The 18308-nt window shown below is 46.1% G+C and overlaps 1 protein-coding gene across 8 annotated transcripts in view; it reads left to right on the forward strand.

Annotated features, from left to right (window-relative positions):
• Positions 1-18308, forward strand: part of SRGAP2 (SLIT-ROBO Rho GTPase activating protein 2) — a 75354-nt gene that overhangs the window by 51475 nt on the left and 5571 nt on the right. For 7 of the 8 annotated variants that reach the window (XM_015885312.2, XM_015885311.2, XM_015885313.2 and 4 more), the window contains 10 exons: positions 474-498; positions 1285-1345; positions 3242-3319; positions 4690-4824; positions 5889-5994; positions 6857-7081; positions 9679-9758; positions 13373-13553; positions 13671-13817; positions 15880-16207. In XM_015885312.2, coding sequence (XP_015740798.1) covers positions 474-498; positions 1285-1345; positions 3242-3319; positions 4690-4824; positions 5889-5994; positions 6857-7081; positions 9679-9758; positions 13373-13553; positions 13671-13817; positions 15880-16207 — 1366 coding nt within the window. Of the gene's footprint in view, positions 1-473; positions 499-1284; positions 1346-3241; positions 3320-4689; positions 4825-5888; positions 5995-6856; positions 7082-9678; positions 9759-13372; positions 13554-13670; positions 13818-14968; positions 15614-15879; positions 16208-18308 lie in introns of those variants that run through there. The other variant, XM_015885319.2, reaches the window with a different exon arrangement.

The following is an 18308-nucleotide window of genomic DNA, read 5'->3' on the forward strand; positions in this document are numbered from 1 at the left end:
CCTGGTGAACCAAGCCTCAGCCTGATGTTTGGGGGGGCACTCATTTATGTGTGTGTATGAAGGCTCTCCCATGCAGGCATAGGGCTTTGCAGTGGTGCTCTCTGGCAGCTGCTCCCACCTGCTCCTCCAGGAGTGTGCAATTCATAATCAAACTTCACCTTGCGTGAGGAGTGGATAAAACAGATTTCCATCTGGTTGGAATTAAAATGTCAAGGGTAATCTTTTGTCAAAGCCTTGGGCTCCCCTGTGTCTGTGTCAGGTTTGTAGTGATTTAAAGTCACTTAAAATCTTCTGAAGTTCCATACATTGAACGAGACTAAGTCATTATGATTTGTATATCTGGCTCCTTCCCTCCCAGATCAGCATGGCTTGGAATACCAAGCAAGAGCTACAATAGTAGAGAATTATCTTGACTTTTTCTCCTCTCTTTTTCCTATGGTACCGATGGGCTGTTCTGACCTCATCATCCGCAGACGCAGCTCCACTGTAAGAAAGCAGGTAATCAGTGTTTGCTTAACTGATGGGGGGTGTGTGTGTGCAAATGAGGATGGATGGGAAACTGAAGGCTTCTCTTCCTTTTCTTCCACGTCCCATTTCACCCTCCTTGAAATGGAACTGCTGTCTGCTGACTCAGTAACTGAAATCAATAAACACAGATCCACAGCCTCCATTCGTTTTCTTTGACAAAAACTTCAGAAAGGGTTTAATTCTGTTTCTGAGGGACCTGGAACCAAAGAAGCCGAACAGCCTTGAGCTGTCTGCACGGTTGTGGTTTATGGGTTTCATGCTGCTCTATTTCTTTGTCCCCTTTCCCCTTTGTTTTCTCTCTGGAATGCTGTTAGAGCAATACCTACTTGCTTGTTGCCTCCTTGTAATGAAGATTTACAACAGCAACCCCTTGGTTTGCTGGCTGTAGTGGGTAATTTATTTCTTTTTAGAACCTAAACAGATCTGGAACTGCACTGGAGCAGAACGTGGCAGATGAAAGGACAAATTTGCTCTCCATTGTTTCCCCCCCACCCCACTTCTTCCTTTTTACTTTCTGCAGCACGTTTGAATACAAGGAATATGGAGATTTGTATAAAGCAAAGCTGATGTCCATAGCAGTGCTGTCAAGATCTAGGTAGTCTTGGAGCACATTATGCTCTGAGCTTTTAGAGGCTTGGAGGTCTGCCTTCATCACCAGTCATTGTAATGAGGCCAAATGAGGATTTCTAGCCCTGTTTTTGTTTTTCTTCTGTTGTTTTTTTACCATCCTGCTGTTCTTTTCTCCCCGCTGTGTAGGATTCCTCTCAAGCCATCCCCCTGGTTGTGGAGAGCTGCATACGGTTCATTAGCAGACATGGTGAGTTCATGGGCAAAAAGTTTCCTGTTCTCTCTCTTTCTATTGTATATACATATAACTTTATAGACATGGAAGCCTTCTGAAATACTCAGAGAGTAGTTTGGAACATGGTACTTACACAGATGGATGCTGGAGACACTGCAAGATAAAGAACTAGTGCTGGCTTTTTGCTGTGTGCTTGATACTCTGTGTGCTCCTCAATCCTCCAGGCTGCTGCACATAACCATTGCTGTAAACACAGAGCTGTAAGCTGTGCTTCCAACAGCATCCCTTTGTTCCTTATGAAATAAGGCTCCCATCCTGAAGTACCACTCACGCCTCACCTCCCTTCACCTTGTTTTGGGACATGAAATGTGGCCTTCACCACTAATAATTGTGCTTCTTATAGAGGAGGAGGAGGACTCCCAGCACTAAATGTAGGAGGTCAAGTAGTGAATTAATTGCTTGCTTATTGCTGCAATGAGACGATTTGTCTCTGTTTCTGAGGTTAACTTCGTAGCCTTGAATGCTGTGGAAGGTTTTTATAGGTTTGTTTTAATCTGTTTTCATTTTTAATCAATATCATCTGTTAGGAGCATGCGAAACAGCTGTTAATTAACATATGTAGAAAGAGGTTGCATTTATCTTCATTAACCAAGACAGAGCCAAATAGCAGGTCCTGTTTCGTTTTCCTTGTCTAATTACCATCTCACATTAGAAACTATAATTGGGAGTTCCATTCTCATCATCACCTGGGAGAGCCAAGGGCTGTAATCCTTTACTGAGGCCGTAATTGGACGTTTGCTAGAGAAATCATTGTGGTCACATTGCGATGCAAATCAGAGCCTGATAAAATGGGAGACATTAGGAGGTTTTATTCTTAGAAGTGTTTTCCTGGTTGGGGTCATCAGCAGACACGTTTTCCAGCAAAGTCAACTGATTTCTGCACAGGATGTGAGATCGTGGCCTGAAGGTACAGCCTGCAATGAGGAGGAATATGCCTTTAGACAGCAAATCCACTCGAGTGGGAAGGAGCCATACAGCTGCCTGCCTGCCACAGTTATGCTGTAGGAGTTAATGTAGTTGGAGGTAGCCTGGCTGACATTTACTACTTCTTTCCTCTATGGGAGTGGGATGAATGTCATTCCCCTCCTTGCTTCTCCATGCTCAGGGTTGTTTCTTTTTGCTGTTGTGAAGCTGTGTCACAGCTGTTAGATGCAGCACTGCAGAGCTTCCATTGCATTGTGATAAGAGCAGTGCCAGAAACTGAAAGGAACAGCAGCACACAGATGCATTTAAGGGAGCTTATTAGTTTGTGGTCGTCATTATAAATAAAGCAATAAGGCATTGCAACGCTCCCTGTTTCAGATAGCATACAATTAAAAGCCTCAAGAGATTATGAATTGATTTTGCAGATGTGATGGTTGGTGCTTCTCTTACACCGTGCAGCCAAATAGTGGTGGTGGGATGCTGGAATATCTGACAGTTGGTTTTCATGGCTCTGCTAATGGTGGTGTTTAGCAGCAATGGTTTAAAGACCATCCTGGAGCCCTAGGTTTGGGAGGTACTGCGGAGGGCTGCTTTGCCCTGGGCCATAACAGCATTGCTCCTGAGAAATAAGCTACATCCTTGTGTGGTTGGCAGTGTTGTACTGCTGGCTGTTACATTATTAGCTTGTGGTTTTCTTTGGGTTGTCAAATCCCATGGGATCCCCCAAGGTACAAGATGGCACACGTGGCTGCTGTAACCAAGGTATTCTGTTCCTACGTACTGTGTACATGCATGGATGTGTACAGGAAGACTGCTTTTATCACAGCATCCTTGTTTTGGTCCACGTTTCTTACATATCCTATATCACAGATGCTGTAGCTGAGCAGGGTGCCAGCTTGTTGATCAGCATCTCTCATTGCCTTTCAGGTTTGCAGCATGAGGGGATATTCAGGGTGTCTGGGTCACAAGTGGAAGTGAACGACATAAAAAATGCATTTGAGAGAGGTAAGCAGGATCTTTTCCAGGGTCTCAGAAGTGATTGCCAAAGGTGTCAACTTGAAGTGTTCTGAAATGGTCTGTTTTGAATGCAGCTTCCATTCTGTTCCTGTAGTTTTTGTTTCCTTAGTGTTTGTAGCCCAAACACCTCCCTGTGCTCATTAACCTTGAATTCTCCATGTTGTTTGGCATCGTGCTTTCTCTCTTGTAGAGTGTATAATAAATATTCTGGACTCAATCCTCTCTCATGTCCAACAGCTTATTGATTATTTGCAGCACTGTAGAATAGAGAGGAATTCATTATTGGGTGTAAATTATTTTCCTGCCCATTCCCTGCAAGCTGCGTGAGCAGTTTGTTTGCTCCAGGACAAAGTCTTGTGTATTCCATGTTCTTAGGACGTGCCCTAAGGAAATGAGAGAGTAAGTTTCAAGATGCAGTAACATGGTGTAGCTTTTAATAGATTCAAGTTGCTTTTCCTATGTAAAGATCTGTTCCATACAAAGGCTTGGAATGACTGGGAAGCTCCTGACTCATCAGCTTCTTGCTGGGATATCACTTAGGCCCCTTTTTAAGTAAAGGGAAGAGCTGTCATCTTTAGAAAGCAGCCAGTTGTTCCAGCACTAATGTGCAGAGATAAATTATTTCTTGCTTCCTCTCCCTTGTTTCTCTGAAGCGTGTGATATACAGGACTGACAAAGTTAACAGTAATGTCTCTGCAGTTTATTACTTCCACCAGAACCCTTGGTGGCAGTTAATATCAAGGATAATGCTCTGGTTCTTAGTGCCCATTTATTATCTGGTGCATTATTAAGATTATAGGCGAGCTTTGGTAATTCCAGTCACATAATGGATATAGATAGCTTCAATCTGAGGTTTGCCCCGTCATTAAATCTAATTATATACAATGGGGAGTTTTCCATAGGGAGCAACTCCTTAAGTGGGCATCTTCTCTTTTGTCACGCAGACAAACAGTGGCATATCTGCAGTGACAAATAGTTTGTCCCAGAAACACCCCCTGCAGTTCAGCACGAGGTGTGTGCTCCTGCTGAGCATGGTTATGATGCTCACTGCCCTCTTATGTGTGAACCGAATGCAGTTGGGCTTCAGTTGTGAGTTTACTGCTGAACCCATGTGATGTTGCACTCAGTAGAGGCTGTGTGAAGCTCTCACCACTCCAAGAAGCTGAGGTTTCTATTAGAAGCTTCCCTTCTTGACTGCTGCCTTCAGGGAGCTCTGCCTCGTTGCTGTTAGTGCAGCTGGGGGAGGTGGGATGAACTCTGTGCTGTGTAAATCTTTTCCTCCAGCTGAGTTGCATCCTTCCATCCTGATTGTTTTCTCCACTCTTCTGATCTTTCTTGCTTGTTTCTTTGTCACCCAGGTGAAGATCCTTTGGCCGGGGATCAGAATGACCATGACATGGATTCAATAGCAGGAGTTCTGAAGCTCTACTTCCGAGGGTTGGAGCACCCTCTCTTCCCCAAGGACATCTTTCATGATCTGATTGCCTGTGTCAGTAAGTATAGAGATAGGAATGAATAGATTGTGAAGACTGTATTGTGGATTTATCTGAGACAAAGAATAGAGCAAAATCCTCCACTTCTGGGGAAAAAAACCTGATCTTTAGGACCTCTTATCAGGAGGTGTGAGAAATGCTGTTTCAGAAACAGAAAGTGTTTCCAGCAGGGTTTCCTCCTGGTGTTAATAGATCTGCTGCCTGTGTGCTGACACTCCTGCGTGCTTTGTTCAGCAAGGCAGTAGCCTTCTGTCTTTGGCTTGGTAGCCACGAGGGGCCATCTATTGCCTCTTGCTACAGAATTCCAATCACAAGGGCAGTGGCAGTCCAGTTGCTGACATTTTTGGTTGTTTTTAAAGGTGGTGGGCAGGGGGTCGGTCTGTGTTTTGGTACTGGAGTCACCTCATGTTACACGGCCTCACTATTGCCATGTTGCTTAGAATGAAAGAATGATTCCATTGTTCTGGTGGTGAAATGGCCTTTGCAGTGGCGGCCTTTGAAGCAAAGCGAGAGATAACTGCTTCTAAAATGACTTGTGATTGTCTTCTCCTGCTAAATGCGTTTACAGAGTTGAATTCACATTACACAAGAAGAAAAAATCTGCTTCCAAATAAGCTCCCCTTTCTGGGATGATTTATGCTGCCCACTTGTTTCTCAGTAGGCTGCTGCACACAGAGCGTTTTGCCTCACCCCTTAACTATGTTAATTCTCCTTTGAGTGTTGTACGATTTCTTCTTCTGAACACCCACCTTTCTAAGCTAACTTGAATGAGCTTATTGTGCCAGAGCTATTGAAGGAGATGACATCCAGTGCTCCCACGCTAGGAAGGAGCCTGCAGTGAGGTTTTCTGTGTTTTGGGCCCATAATTGCAAAGGCATCACATGCAGGACCTGCAGCCTTTGGCAGGGAGCTGGTGAATCCAGGAAACAGGCTGACCCTTGTGATATGCTGGCTGCCTGTTTTAATATTTCACCTGGGAAGCATCCCATATACTGTCTGCATTTGGACTCGGTGGCAAGTTGGAGATGTGGTGATAACTCAGTGATTCTCTTTCTTCCTTTCAGCAATGGATAATTTGCAAGAGAGAGCTCTCCACATCCGAAAGGTGCTTCTGAACCTCCCTAAGACCACTCTGATCATAATGAGATACCTCTTTGCATTCCTCAATCAGTGAGTACCTGCTGCAGAGCCAGCCTTGATACCGCTGCAATCTGAGCAGCAATTTAAAGTGCAGGTGTCACTGGATGACTCCTGCATCTGTCGTCCTGAGCTTTTGAGCCTTGCTGACGCTCCTCCAAATGTTAATGCCATCTCAAAGGAACTCCAGCAATGGAAGTGAATAATGTTGCTGGCAAGCTAAGCAAAAAGTGATAAGGAGAGATCAGAAATTGCATCCCACACCACCAGCGAGAAGCACCGTGTACTAAATAGTGTGATTGACATTACTGTTTTTTAAAGGTGTCCATCACATCTGGTGGGTTTGTTAGGCAGCCCAATGCAATCATAGGATTCCTCAGGTTGGAAAAGACCTTAAAGATTATCAAGTTCAACCACAACTTCCTTCAGCACTGAGGATTTGACACCTGGGGTAACATGAAAAGAAAATGTCCTACCTGGGAGTTAGCACGTTTAAATACTTCCCTGCTAAAGTTGGTAGTGTTGAGTGATGCTGCTGTTCTTCATCACACTCATCTTAACAGCAGGAACGAAGAAAAAGGAGAGATTGCATCGGGATGTGTTTTAAATCTGTATAAGGTGGCTAAACTATAAACGGGGATTTGAGCAGGGCTGGGATGAAATCAATAAGGCTGTTAAAATCTCGTTGGGGTTTCTATTTCATCTTTTTGTAATGCTGTCAGTCTGTCTTTTCTTCACAAAACCCCAGAATATTCAAGTGCCAGCAAAGCAGCTTCAGCAGCAGGAAGCCCAAAGCCAGCCCTACTCGCTCATCTGTGTTCTCCAGCAGATGATGGTGGTGGTGATGATAACGTTTTCTGTTGTTAATCCTCCTCCCCACATCTGTCTCTTGCAGTTTATCTCAGTTCAGTGAAGAGAATATGATGGATCCCTACAATTTAGCCATCTGCTTTGGGCCAACGCTGATGTCTGTGCCTGAAGGTCACGACCAAGTCTCTTGCCAAGCCCACGTCAATGAATTGATCAAAACCATCATCATCCAACATGAGAACATCTTCCCAGGACCGAGAGAGCTGGAAGGTCCAACGTATAGCAGAGGTGGAAGCACTGAGGATTACTGGTATGATGGGTTCCACCGTGGGGAAAATGAATGGGTGCATGTTTGCTGGCCTGAATGCTCCAACCGTGCATTCTGCATTGTCTTAAACGGGATTCAGGCATCTAGTCCAGCCTCTGAGATTCAGTGTAATGCAAGTGAAGGTGTCTCTGGATAGTCATTAGCTTAGAAAGTCTCTCCAGTCCTGGTTTTGCATTCTCTGTGTAGAGTGGCTTTAGTTCAGAGGAAGGATCACTTGCAGCCGAACCCAGAAAGCTGTGGCACAGTCGGGTTTTCAGGGCAGCACTGATGGTGGGGGGAGGGAAAAGAGAGGAATGCAGAATCACCATTTCCATCCAGCTTAAAGCTCGAGAGGCCTGGCCGCATGTTCAGTCTGAAAGCAACATCTGGAAGCAATTCAGCCAGCGCGGCTCCTGTCATCTGCAGGGGAAGGTGGGGGAGTGGGGGAAGGAGAGGAGGTGTTTTCTTTCCTACTGGCCAGGCTGATCTCTCCCACTGAAAATGAGGAATGTTGTGTCCTGCTTTTCCCCCCCTCCCCCCTCCGAGTTCCCTCCTCCACTGTCCCAAGAATGCAAATGATTATTTTCATTTACTAAAATAAATACATTTCTTAAATGAAGTCACTCTGGTGACAGAGCTGCCCTTGTTCCCCTGTCTTGTTCCAGGGTAATTATAGCTATCAGCTCGTTCCATGTATGTGCAGTCAGAAGCAGTTACTTCTCACTAACTGCTGTATGCTGAATCCTTACCAGTGTCTCTTTTGGAAATAGGATTTCTTTTAATTTACACTTCATTCTGACATTTCTAATTCATGTGATTTATAATTGGATTGCATAGGGGGGGTGAAAAAGCCTTAAGAGTTCTTAAAACCTTCAAGAAACACACCAACAAAAGTCTTTGTCCTGTAAGGTGGAGGGATTAACAATGTGAAATGCTCAGCACAGTGCAGCGTGTGCAGCAGTTTGCATCAGGATGTGGGATGCAACATGTCCTGCTTTCCTGAAGGCACTCTGCCCTTCCTAACTGCCCTGATGTGAGACCCTGCTGAGCACAGAGGGGTAAGAATGAGCAGGGGAGGTAAGGAAGAAGCATCTGTTTCTCACTGCAGCCTTCCCACAGCCCCACTGTTCACACAGCTGCTGGTTGCTGCCTATAGGGCTCCTTGCTGCAAAGCATGCCTGAAGCAGAGGGAAGTTGTGCGACTCAGCTCATTCATTGGGGAGCGAAGCCTGTGATGTTTGTAATTGCACTGTGCCACTTGGCTGCTCTCAGTATTTTGCCTTGGAGCCTGCAGGCTGTGTTGGCCATGTGGGTGGACATGCTGTGGAGGTCAGGAGCAGTTTACCCAGGGCAAGGTTTGGAGTTTGTGGTGGAAATTCAGGGCCTGTGATGCAGGCATCATTGAAATACTGCCTTGCTTCAAGCCTGGAGCTTTGCTGCTGTCTGTCTGTCTGTCTGACAGCGCAGAGCAGCTCAGTGTTAGCAGCATACTCAGCCTACATGATGGCAGTGCAAGGAGTAGGACAGCACAAGGATGCTCTGGCAGCACAGGGATGCTCTGGCAGCACACCCAGCTGCACTGAGCCCTCACCATGACGTCCAGCAGCCCCAGGTTCTCCTCCCACAGCCCGGCTTTGCAGGCTGTCCCTGCAGTGCAGGCGGGTGCTTTGGCACTGAGTGCTGCTGGAGGCACGTGGGCTTCTCTGCAATACTTAGCTGTGCAGCATTGGCTGTATGCGACATTACTTCACAGTCTGCACGAAACCTTAACCCTCAGCTCTGCATTCCCCTAGGGATCTCCATTTGGCTTTCAGTCCTCCTTTAAGCTTTATGAAGCAGCGTGAGGGCTTTGCAAAGGATGGGAAAAGGTTGGTTCTGAGGCACTGACTCAGATGTGGATTATGCACAACGGGATGCTAGAATTATTCAAACATTTTACCCCTTCTTTTGTGTTTTTTTTCCCGTCCTCTTTTGAGAGGTAGGTGTCCCTGCTGGTCCTGCCAGAATTTAGCTTTATATAAACATAAATGAGTACTCCTGGTGGGTTTGGTGCACTGTAAATAGAGATTGCAGGCAATCCATCTAGCTGGTGAGGTGGACTGGGCAGCCTGTGATGAAAGGGAAGGATGGGAGATGGCAAACTCAGACCTGGAAATATCACTATGAATTTAGTAATAATTTCCCCCAGGAAGTGGCAGCTATCTCATCAGTCACATAATGAGCTAATTAGAGCAATGGAGATGATAGCTGGGGGAGTCGTTCTGGCATAGCAGAGAGGAGCTAGACCCAATGTACTATTGCTGTCTGACTCCTAACCATCTCCAGAGCCCTGGGCTGCAAGGCCTAAAGTTAGACTGTTCTGACAGCATACAGAAGCTGTTCAGTTTGCTTAAACAAATCAAAGCTTGCTTTGGTTGAGTCTTACAAGCTGACTTCAGCATGTGCAAATGCATCCCTCCCACTGGAACCTGGCTGTTGACTTCCCAAATGAACGTTCCTGATTCTCTTTGATATTTCTGGTTTTGTAAATGAGGGAACTCGATTTCCATCAGTGTAAAGCACTGTCTGATTTTCCTCCCCCTCCCCCACCTCTGTTGTAGTGAAAGTCCTCATGGAGAAAGAGCCTCTGCAGAGGATGCAGTGCAGGACGTGGCAGCGGAGCACCACACCAGCGATGACGGTTCGTAGCTCCGTGGTTCAGTGCAGAACCCATGGGGGGGTGAAGGGGATGGAGCTTTGTAGTTTCACTTCAAAGTTAAATCCTAAAATGGGGGTTGAAATCATAAAACATGACGTTTGTTCCCCTTGAATCCTGCGCCTTTGTAAAGCAGCCCTTTTTGCCAAGGCTGTGTCGATTTAGCAGCAGGCCTGGGCACACTCCAAGCTGCTGGAGGATTTTGGAGTTGGAAGGCACAAGGTAAGGATAGAGCCAGAGGCTGAGTGTGCTTCAGCGTGCTCTCCCACTCCTCTCTGTGCATGCCAGGCAGTTCTTCTCTCAGTAGCTCTGGCAGGGAGCTCAGTGCCTTGAGCTGCAGCGGCTCTGCTTCATGGAAGCAAGCAGACAGAAATCCAAAGCTGCTCTCCTTCCCCTGGGATGGCAGATTTTAGGGCAGGATCCTGGTGGTGTCTCTGCTTGAAGCTTTTTTTGGGATTTCCTAGGGAAACTCCATTACCCTTCTCATGGCCTTATTAGTATAAAGGGATGCCAGCTGTGAGAACTCAATGGGATCTCCTAAGGTCTTGGGGATGTCTGTTGTTAGACCTCCAAAGCCTCTTTCTGTAGTTGGGAACAGCTGCACATGAACGCCATGTGGGACAAAGAGAAATTACATTATTGATGTGAAACTGGTCCTTAGAGTATAGAGTGTGACCAGCATATAAGACAGACTGACCAAAATGGTATATTTAATTTCTTTTCTGACCCCTTGCAGTTCTCTTGAAGTCTTGATTTTATTTGTGATGGTCTCAGTTGTAAAGATGGGAGGAGGATGGCTTTTCCTTCAGACGAATTGCTGTCATGTTAATCTTCATTTGGTCATTCATCATTTTGGTCTTCAGCCACTTGCTCCGTAGCCCTGTCATGCTCCTCCTACGCTGTCTTTTTGTTCTCTCTGGTCCACCAGTTGTCTAGCAAACCTTTCCATGGCATTGCTGTGCTCCTGCTGGCTGCATGGTGTTTGTACACCACTAACAAAGTAAGCCATGTTTGAGCACTGCTAGAAATGCTGCAAAATCAGTGCTCCTGCAGCAAGGTCAGTCACTGTCACAGCCACTCCTCACCAGTGTTGTTGGGAGCAAACGCCACTGAGTGTCCTTGCACTGTTTCTGCATGGGGTTTTTAGGTCGTTTATGCAGCCATGAGGGCACAGTGATGGGAAAAGGAGCAGCCAGAGATTAGAGATTGACACCACTCTGCAGCCTCTGGAACGGGATGGTGTGGGGCCCCTGTGCAAGGTAAAACTTGGAGGCGTTTTGGATGGAGTTCTGCAACCTCCACGGAATATTCCATAGGAAGTAGTTGGGAGGGAGAGTTTGGCACCGAAGCAGAGGGAAAGCGGGGCCTCCATCCCTTCTGCAGGAGCAGCAAGGGCTCATTAAGCACGGACTCTCCTGGTTCTTTGTGTGCTCTGTACTGCAGGTGTACTCAGCAGCAGTGCTGTGGCTTGGATCACTCAGGTATGAGTTGTTCTCTCTCCTTCAGCCTTTAGTTGAGACCTTTAGTGAGGCTGGACCTCGTCCTCCCAAGGCACAGCCACCATCCCTGCAGCACTGAAATGCAGATGCTCAGCCACTGTGCAATCTGCAGATGCATTTTGAACAGCAAAGGAGCATGCAAGGCTGCTACATGGAAGGAAACAAGCCTAATTTTAGCAATGTTATTTAAGAACAGGCTTTCCAGCCTGGCAGGACTTAGCCTGACTGGTCCTTATTCTCCCAGCTTTCTGTTCTGGGCATAAGTGTAGTAGGAAAAAAGCTACTGGAAATGAGAGGCTAAAATCTCTCCTCTGGATGAATGCCAGAGTTCTAAAAGGCAAATTGGAAACATAAGAAACCTGAGTGCTGCTCTCATCTGGAACAATAAACACTTGTTAATGAAGCAGACAGAATTGAGAAAACCACAGCCCTGTCACTTTTGTAAATGGAGGGGACACCAAAAAACAGAATTCTCTCTTTTTTATTTGGTAAATAATGTGAATTAAACATGATAAAGAAGCTGGCTCGAGGGGAAAAACAAGCAAGAGGAAAGCAGGAGCCAAAGGCAGATAAGTGTGTGCTTCAGGGAGTCTGGAGCAAGGCTGCTATCACAGGCTGGGGGTTCAGGCAGGCTTTGCACCCATGCTGGTGGCCAAAGGCTGATAATGGGATTTGTGAGGCCGACCACAGAGTTACCTGAATTGTGTCATTTGTGATAATTCCTCTCTGTCTGGTTCAGACATGAAGGAATTCAGTACTGGGGGCTCAGTGTGGCTGATGGCTCTCATTACTCACCATCAGGTCATGGTTTGTGGAGAGAGATGCTCTCTGGGTGCTGCCCCCATCCTGCACCCTCAGCTGTGCCCCTCTGGGGCTGTGTGTTCAGATGGGTTGACCCTACAGATGGTCTGTGTCCCAGCTGCTGCCTGACTCTGCATTGGGAGCCCTCATTTTTGGGTGGGTGCCCCCTCCAGGAGTGATGTGCAAAGCTGTGGCCTGTGTTTATCCTTCTGATCCTTTCTGGCTGCAGAAGCATCCCATAATGCTGATGGAGATCTTGGGACAAAATGGCACATCTCCCTCCTGGAGAGGAACCATGAGTGTTCCCCTGAGAAGGAGCTCTGTTTCCATGGCTGTGCTAGAAAGCTCCTTTCAAGTAATTAGCAGCTGAAGTCCGCTGGGGCTGTGTTTGAGCTCATCTCCATTCCCCTGATTCCAGCATAGAATTGGAAGCTGGTGTAATACATCCTGACGTTCAACCAATGACAGATTATATATATATTATTTTTATAAAGTCTTAAAAATAATCCACACAAATTTCCTATTAATTTTCCCCAGTGTGTGAATGCCCACATTCTCCCTCTGCATAACGTGCCTCCCTCAGGGACTCAGATTAGCGCCTGGCTGCAGACACAGCATGGCTGCAATTCACCATGGAGCTTATCAGCTAGGAGCCATCAGCAGGAGCACGTGCTGTGGCTCTGAAGCAGCTGCACAGTGCAACTCATTAGTCTGCATAGGCAGCCATGGTGTGGCTGCTGTGTTTTCAGTGGTTCCTGCAGCACTTCCATGAGCACAGCAGCCTCCCCTGGTAGCAGAGCCTGTTCTCCTGGGCTGGGTGAACCCAGTTTCCTTCTGAATAGCTGCTTTATTTCCAAAGCAGTTTGGAATCAGAGGTTTCCTTCCCTTAAATGCTAATAACAAATCCTGCTTGCCAGCCCAGAGGTGTAGTTGAGCTGCCTTTCCAAAAACACCACATAGGCAGGGTTTGTCCTGAGGTGTATCTCACTGCTCACTTTAATAAGCTATTAATTTTCTCATTGTCGTTTCCATCTGGATGCTTGAGTCGCTGTCAGTGGGTTTATGACATAGAAGATGCAGATGTGGCTGTAACACAGAGATCAGATGCATCTGAGATTGCAGCATCCTCATGTTGTAGGGGCTCCCCTATGAATCTTTATGCTCTCTGCTACCTTAAAGCATCTCTGCCCTGTGTTCCATGCTCTCTTTGTGAACTGTTTTGCAATTACTATAGACAGCTGAATGCTTTCTGATCCTGTGTGCTTAGTGAATTACTGTTTATTCCCTTCTGTCTCCTAGAGTGTGAGCCCATAGAAGCAATAGCGAAGTTCGACTACATTGGCAGGACTGCACGAGAGCTGTCCTTTAAAAAAGGAGCTTCTCTCCTCCTGTATCATCGAGCATCAGAAGACTGGTGGGAAGGACGCCACAATGGGATTGACGGCCTTATCCCTCATCAGTACATCGTCGTTCAAGACACGTATGTTACACTTCTAAGTCCAAGGGTGCCAGCACAGCGCTGTTATCCTGTATGTGTTTGAGGTTCTATGCTGCTGGTCCTGTGCTGGTTGTGATTTCCTTCCCTCCTCCTTCCTAGTGAGGACGGTGTCTCTGAAAGATCCAGTCCGAAGTCAGAGATAGAAATCAATTCTGAGCCACCAGAGGAAAAGGTGACGGCCAGAGCTGGTGCCAGCTGCCCGAGCGGGGGCCACGTGGCAGACATTTACCTTGCAAACATCAACAAGTAAGGACAGCCTTGTGTTACTCTGTGTAATTGTGGAGGTATTGGTGATGAGTCCCATAAAATACTCCCTTCCCTGACTAAGGTTAATGAGTGCTTCCCCCTTTGTTCTCTGCTTTTTGCCTCTTCCAACTGGCTCGCCTTTTGCTGTCCTCTTTCACTGTTGTGGCCAATACTCATTTAAAACCCCACTGGCTTCTCTTCCCTACCCCTGAGCTGCCATCTGTTCCTGTTGTCCCAAATACGTCCTGTTTTGTAAGCAGAGGATACCGAGAAAGGAAGGGAGATATGGAATTAAAGTCCTCATAACCATGTGTCACCATTCCTTGTTACATCCTTGTGCTGTCGTGTCCCATTTACACATCGGTGTTGGGATGGTTTGGTTTTGATGGGGTCTGGGACAGTCTTGCAGGATCCATTATCACACATTATGTTGATGGCACACCTAGAGGCCCCCTCTTGCCTATAACATCCGTCCATTTCTCCAGCACTTCTCACCTTGCTTACTAACCATAGGCTTGCAGTGAAACAGCACTTTGCCCTCTTGCTTTATCTTCTGCTAAACAAGAGGTGGTTCCCATAGCCAGCATTCAGCTTATGGGCTGAACTCCCCAGATTTTTATGAGGAGGCTTCTTGATCTTCTTTATGGCAGGCTTATCCCCTAAATCTTTCTGCTTGATTATTTGTTTATTATTAAAACGAAAGCAACTCTGTGTATTGTGCAGGGACAGAATCTTAATGTGATAATTATAGTTTTATGGAAGTGGATATTTGGAGCTGATGGTTTAACAGGCTTCAGCAGCCCAAGCCTTTAAAGAGGATGCATTTCTGTTAATGCCTTTATGGACTAAAGTCCTACACAGAGCTTGGCCCTCTGTTTATAGCATCAATACCTCTGTGTTAGTTTGCATCAGCTTGGGATCTGGGCCTTCTTATTTATGGTGTGAGCTGTTGGAAGCATGCAGTTCTATCAGTTACAAAGAGATCTATGCAATGAACAGACCTTTGCTGCAGCTTCACAACCTGCTAGTTTTTGGTAGCATTGTTTGCAGTGTTTGTAAGGGTAACATCCACTCCAGTAGTTTTCCCTTTACTAGGGGACCAGATATTTAGCGATAGCAGCATAAGACTCATTTTGTTGTTTTTTCTTTAGGAATGAATCTTCTGACCTATGTGTGAGCAGACTTGAGCAAAATTAAATCAGATGGTTTCGCAGTGACAGTTGTGCCACCCACTGAATTATTATTTGGATGCCAAAATCCTACTGGAGTTAACACTTTCTTGCAGTTATTCATGGGGCTGGTGCTATATATAAATGGATCCTTCCCTGTATAATGGATGCCAAGCTTCAGACCTATGGCATAAAGTGTTCTTCCGCAGTGGCCTTTGTGTAATTGGAGTGGAATCATGCTGTCAGACCTCATGGTGCTGGGGTAGAAACTAAATTGTTTGGACCACTTCACCCATTTGATGTCATGTTTTGGTTTATCTGTAGCCCTGTGTCGATAACGCCTTATGGTCCTGCTAAAGCAATGAAAAAGAAAGCTCTGTTACCACCAGCAAATATTGGAAATGATTGTTGACCTCAAACCTATGGGGTTCTTTGCTTGCCAATCTCTGAAAATAACAACTTGATGCCTTGGGCCGGGAGCTTAGTAGACTTATACCGTGTCCTCCAGACAAAAGATTGTAGCTATGCTCTTCTAATGTAATAAAAACACATCATCAAAACCTGTTGATGGCACAGAGGGTTTTATTATTGTTCAGAATTAAAAGATTGACTTCATGACCAATTCAATTACGTTCCATCCATCCAAGCTCTCTGTTTTTGCTATGAATGTGCACAGCTGCCAGACTCCTGTTGTTAGAAGCGTTAAATGGAATGGTTTTATAACTTCACTGTTTTCACAGCGACTCCTAAAAACCCCTGGGTGAATTTTGTAATGTGGACATCTTTATGTCTCTTCCCATTGTCTTCTGTGTTGTTTTGGGGGGATATCTTCAAATGAACAGCCCGTTACGTGTTCCTGCTTGTATTGACTTGTTTTGCTTTTGCGACTGAAGGCAAAGAAAGAAACCAGAGTCAGGCAGCATCAGAAGAGCCTTCCGTCAAAGTGACAGCCATGGACTAGGTAGCTCAATGGCAGAACCAGCCTCCCCAGGAGCCATAGCCGGTTCCAGACCCTCATCTCAGCCCATTATGAGCCAAAGTCTTCCCAAGGAGGTTCCAGACAAATGCTCCATCAGTGGCCACGGCAGCCTCAATTCTATCAGCCGACACTCATCTCTGAAGAACAGGATAGACAGCCCTCAGATCCGGAAAACTGTGACAGCAGGGAGGTCCAAGAGCTTCAACAACCACCGGCCCATGGACCCCGAGGTGATTGCACAGGTAAGGAGTGCTTTGCTTTGAAGGCTCTTCTCGAGTACAACGGCCTGGGTTGAAAAGGACCACGGTGATCATTCGGTTTCGACCCCACTGCTGTGTGCAGGGTCACCAACCACTCGTAGTAGATTTGCAGGATGTTGGGCGCAGCTCCGTGGTTTAATACAAAGTCTGCATTGATCTCCTATGCTTTCCCTTCTGGCAGTGCAGTATCAACGTGCTCCACGTGAGGTTTAGACTTTCAGCCTCACTCTGTGCAAGGCACTGAGACTTCTTTCAGGAAGGAAGATAAACAGGCTGCTCTTTACTCCATAAAAGCTTGGCCCTCTTCTTTATTAACAGGATTTTCTTCTGACAATAAAAATGCCCACTTCAGAAAGTTATACAGATTCCAGAGCTGTCAGCAGAAAGATTAAACAATCCTGATTTCAAGACTTGAGAGAAGTACAGCACATGGAGAAGTACAGTCAAAATAAGAGCAGGCTGCTGAGTAGTACAGCGTTTACAGTGCCATCTTTATATGCTTACAGGGACCGGTGTGATTAAAAACCAGCTTTGGACATAATGCTGCTCTAGTTTTCATTACCTGTTTGTTTAGACAAGTGAGGGCAGGCTACCAACACACATACAGCTGTGCTTTAGTTTTACAGAGCTCTGCTTTTGGGACTGGCTCCACATACAGCAAGCAAAGCCAGCCTTCCTGTGCAGCTGAAAGGGAACGAATGGTGTTGATGGTACTTCTCTCTTTGCTAGTTCTAAGGCAGGCTGGTCTGTTGCAAGCATTCCCTGCATCTCTCTGCACAGAACCTGCTCCGTTCCTGCTTTTGGGACTATGGGCTGCACAGCAGTGTTAGCACAAGGTCTTTGCATCTGTGATCCTGCAAGGAGAAGCAGAACAGAAAATAATTGAAAGCTGGGTATTTAACAAGCGGCAGCTCCTGATGATGGGGAATGATGTAAGCATTGCAGATTCCTGCGTTCCTTATAGGATCTTACCTTTCCCAACTGTTGGATGTGCCTGCACGCAAATGCTTGCCTGTACCAACTGCTCCCAGTATGTGATGGATCTATCTAAAGCCAAGGAATGCCTGGGTCTCAGGTTACAGGCAGCTCTGGAGACCTGACTTCTTGGCCTCTATTGGTGCAGAAGTCTGTGGATTTCTAAAGAGGAGGGGAAGAGTGTTGGGAAAGATAAACTGTGTTTTTATTCACAAGACAGCAGCATCAAGGCATAAATAAGGACTGAATAAAAATCTCTATTTTGCCCTTTAGCCCATTAGTTTCAGTGGAGTAATAATAACACAGGTCAAGTCTTTGTAATCCATTTTGTAATCCATTGTCCTTCCAGGACCTTGGTTGATATATAACCATCCCTCCTTTTCCATGCTTTTCCCTGACTTCCTAAGCAAAATCTGCCTGGCCTTGAGATAGACTTGGAGGCATCAGATTTCTGTCTCTGATTCCTTCCACTGTTCCCTGACTGATGTACCTTCCCTACCCCAGGCTGTACAGCACAGGGTGGCTGAGCCCCTCTGCTCTGAGCTCTGTGTGATGCAGAGGTCCTGAGACAGCTGGGAACAAAGCAGCCACTGTTAATATACAAATTCTTCCAATGTTGGTGTTAATAACTTTAACACTTGATAGAATGATGATGTGCCGGCTGGAACTTCTGTATTTCTGATATCTTTTTGTGTTTTTTTGTTAACGTTGAAATTTTGAGACCTAATAGTGTTATGGGAAGGTAAGATCACACGGGCAGCAACAGCCCATCATAGAATCACAAGGTTGGAAAGGACCTATAAGACCATCTAGTCCAACCATCCTCCTGTCACCATTACTGCCCACTGAGATGCTAAACCCTACCTCATAGCACCTCATTCAGATTCCAGCATTCAGTGTCAGCAGCCTCTTCCTTTCCTTTGCATATTTCCCCTCCTGAATCTCCCACAAGAACGGACCCATTGCACCACGTGCTTTTGTGTTTGCTGCTGCATTTTGGGATGGTAGTCATCTTTGAGATCCAAGCAGCATCTGGAGACATTGCTTGGGATTGGGATCTGTAAAGGATTGTGGAGTAGTGTTAGAATTGCCATTTATGCCCCATTTA

The sequence above is a fragment of the Coturnix japonica genome, chromosome 26 (genome assembly GCF_001577835.2).
Source record: "Coturnix japonica isolate 7356 chromosome 26, Coturnix japonica 2.1, whole genome shotgun sequence".
NCBI lineage: Eukaryota > Metazoa > Chordata > Aves > Galliformes > Phasianidae > Coturnix > Coturnix japonica.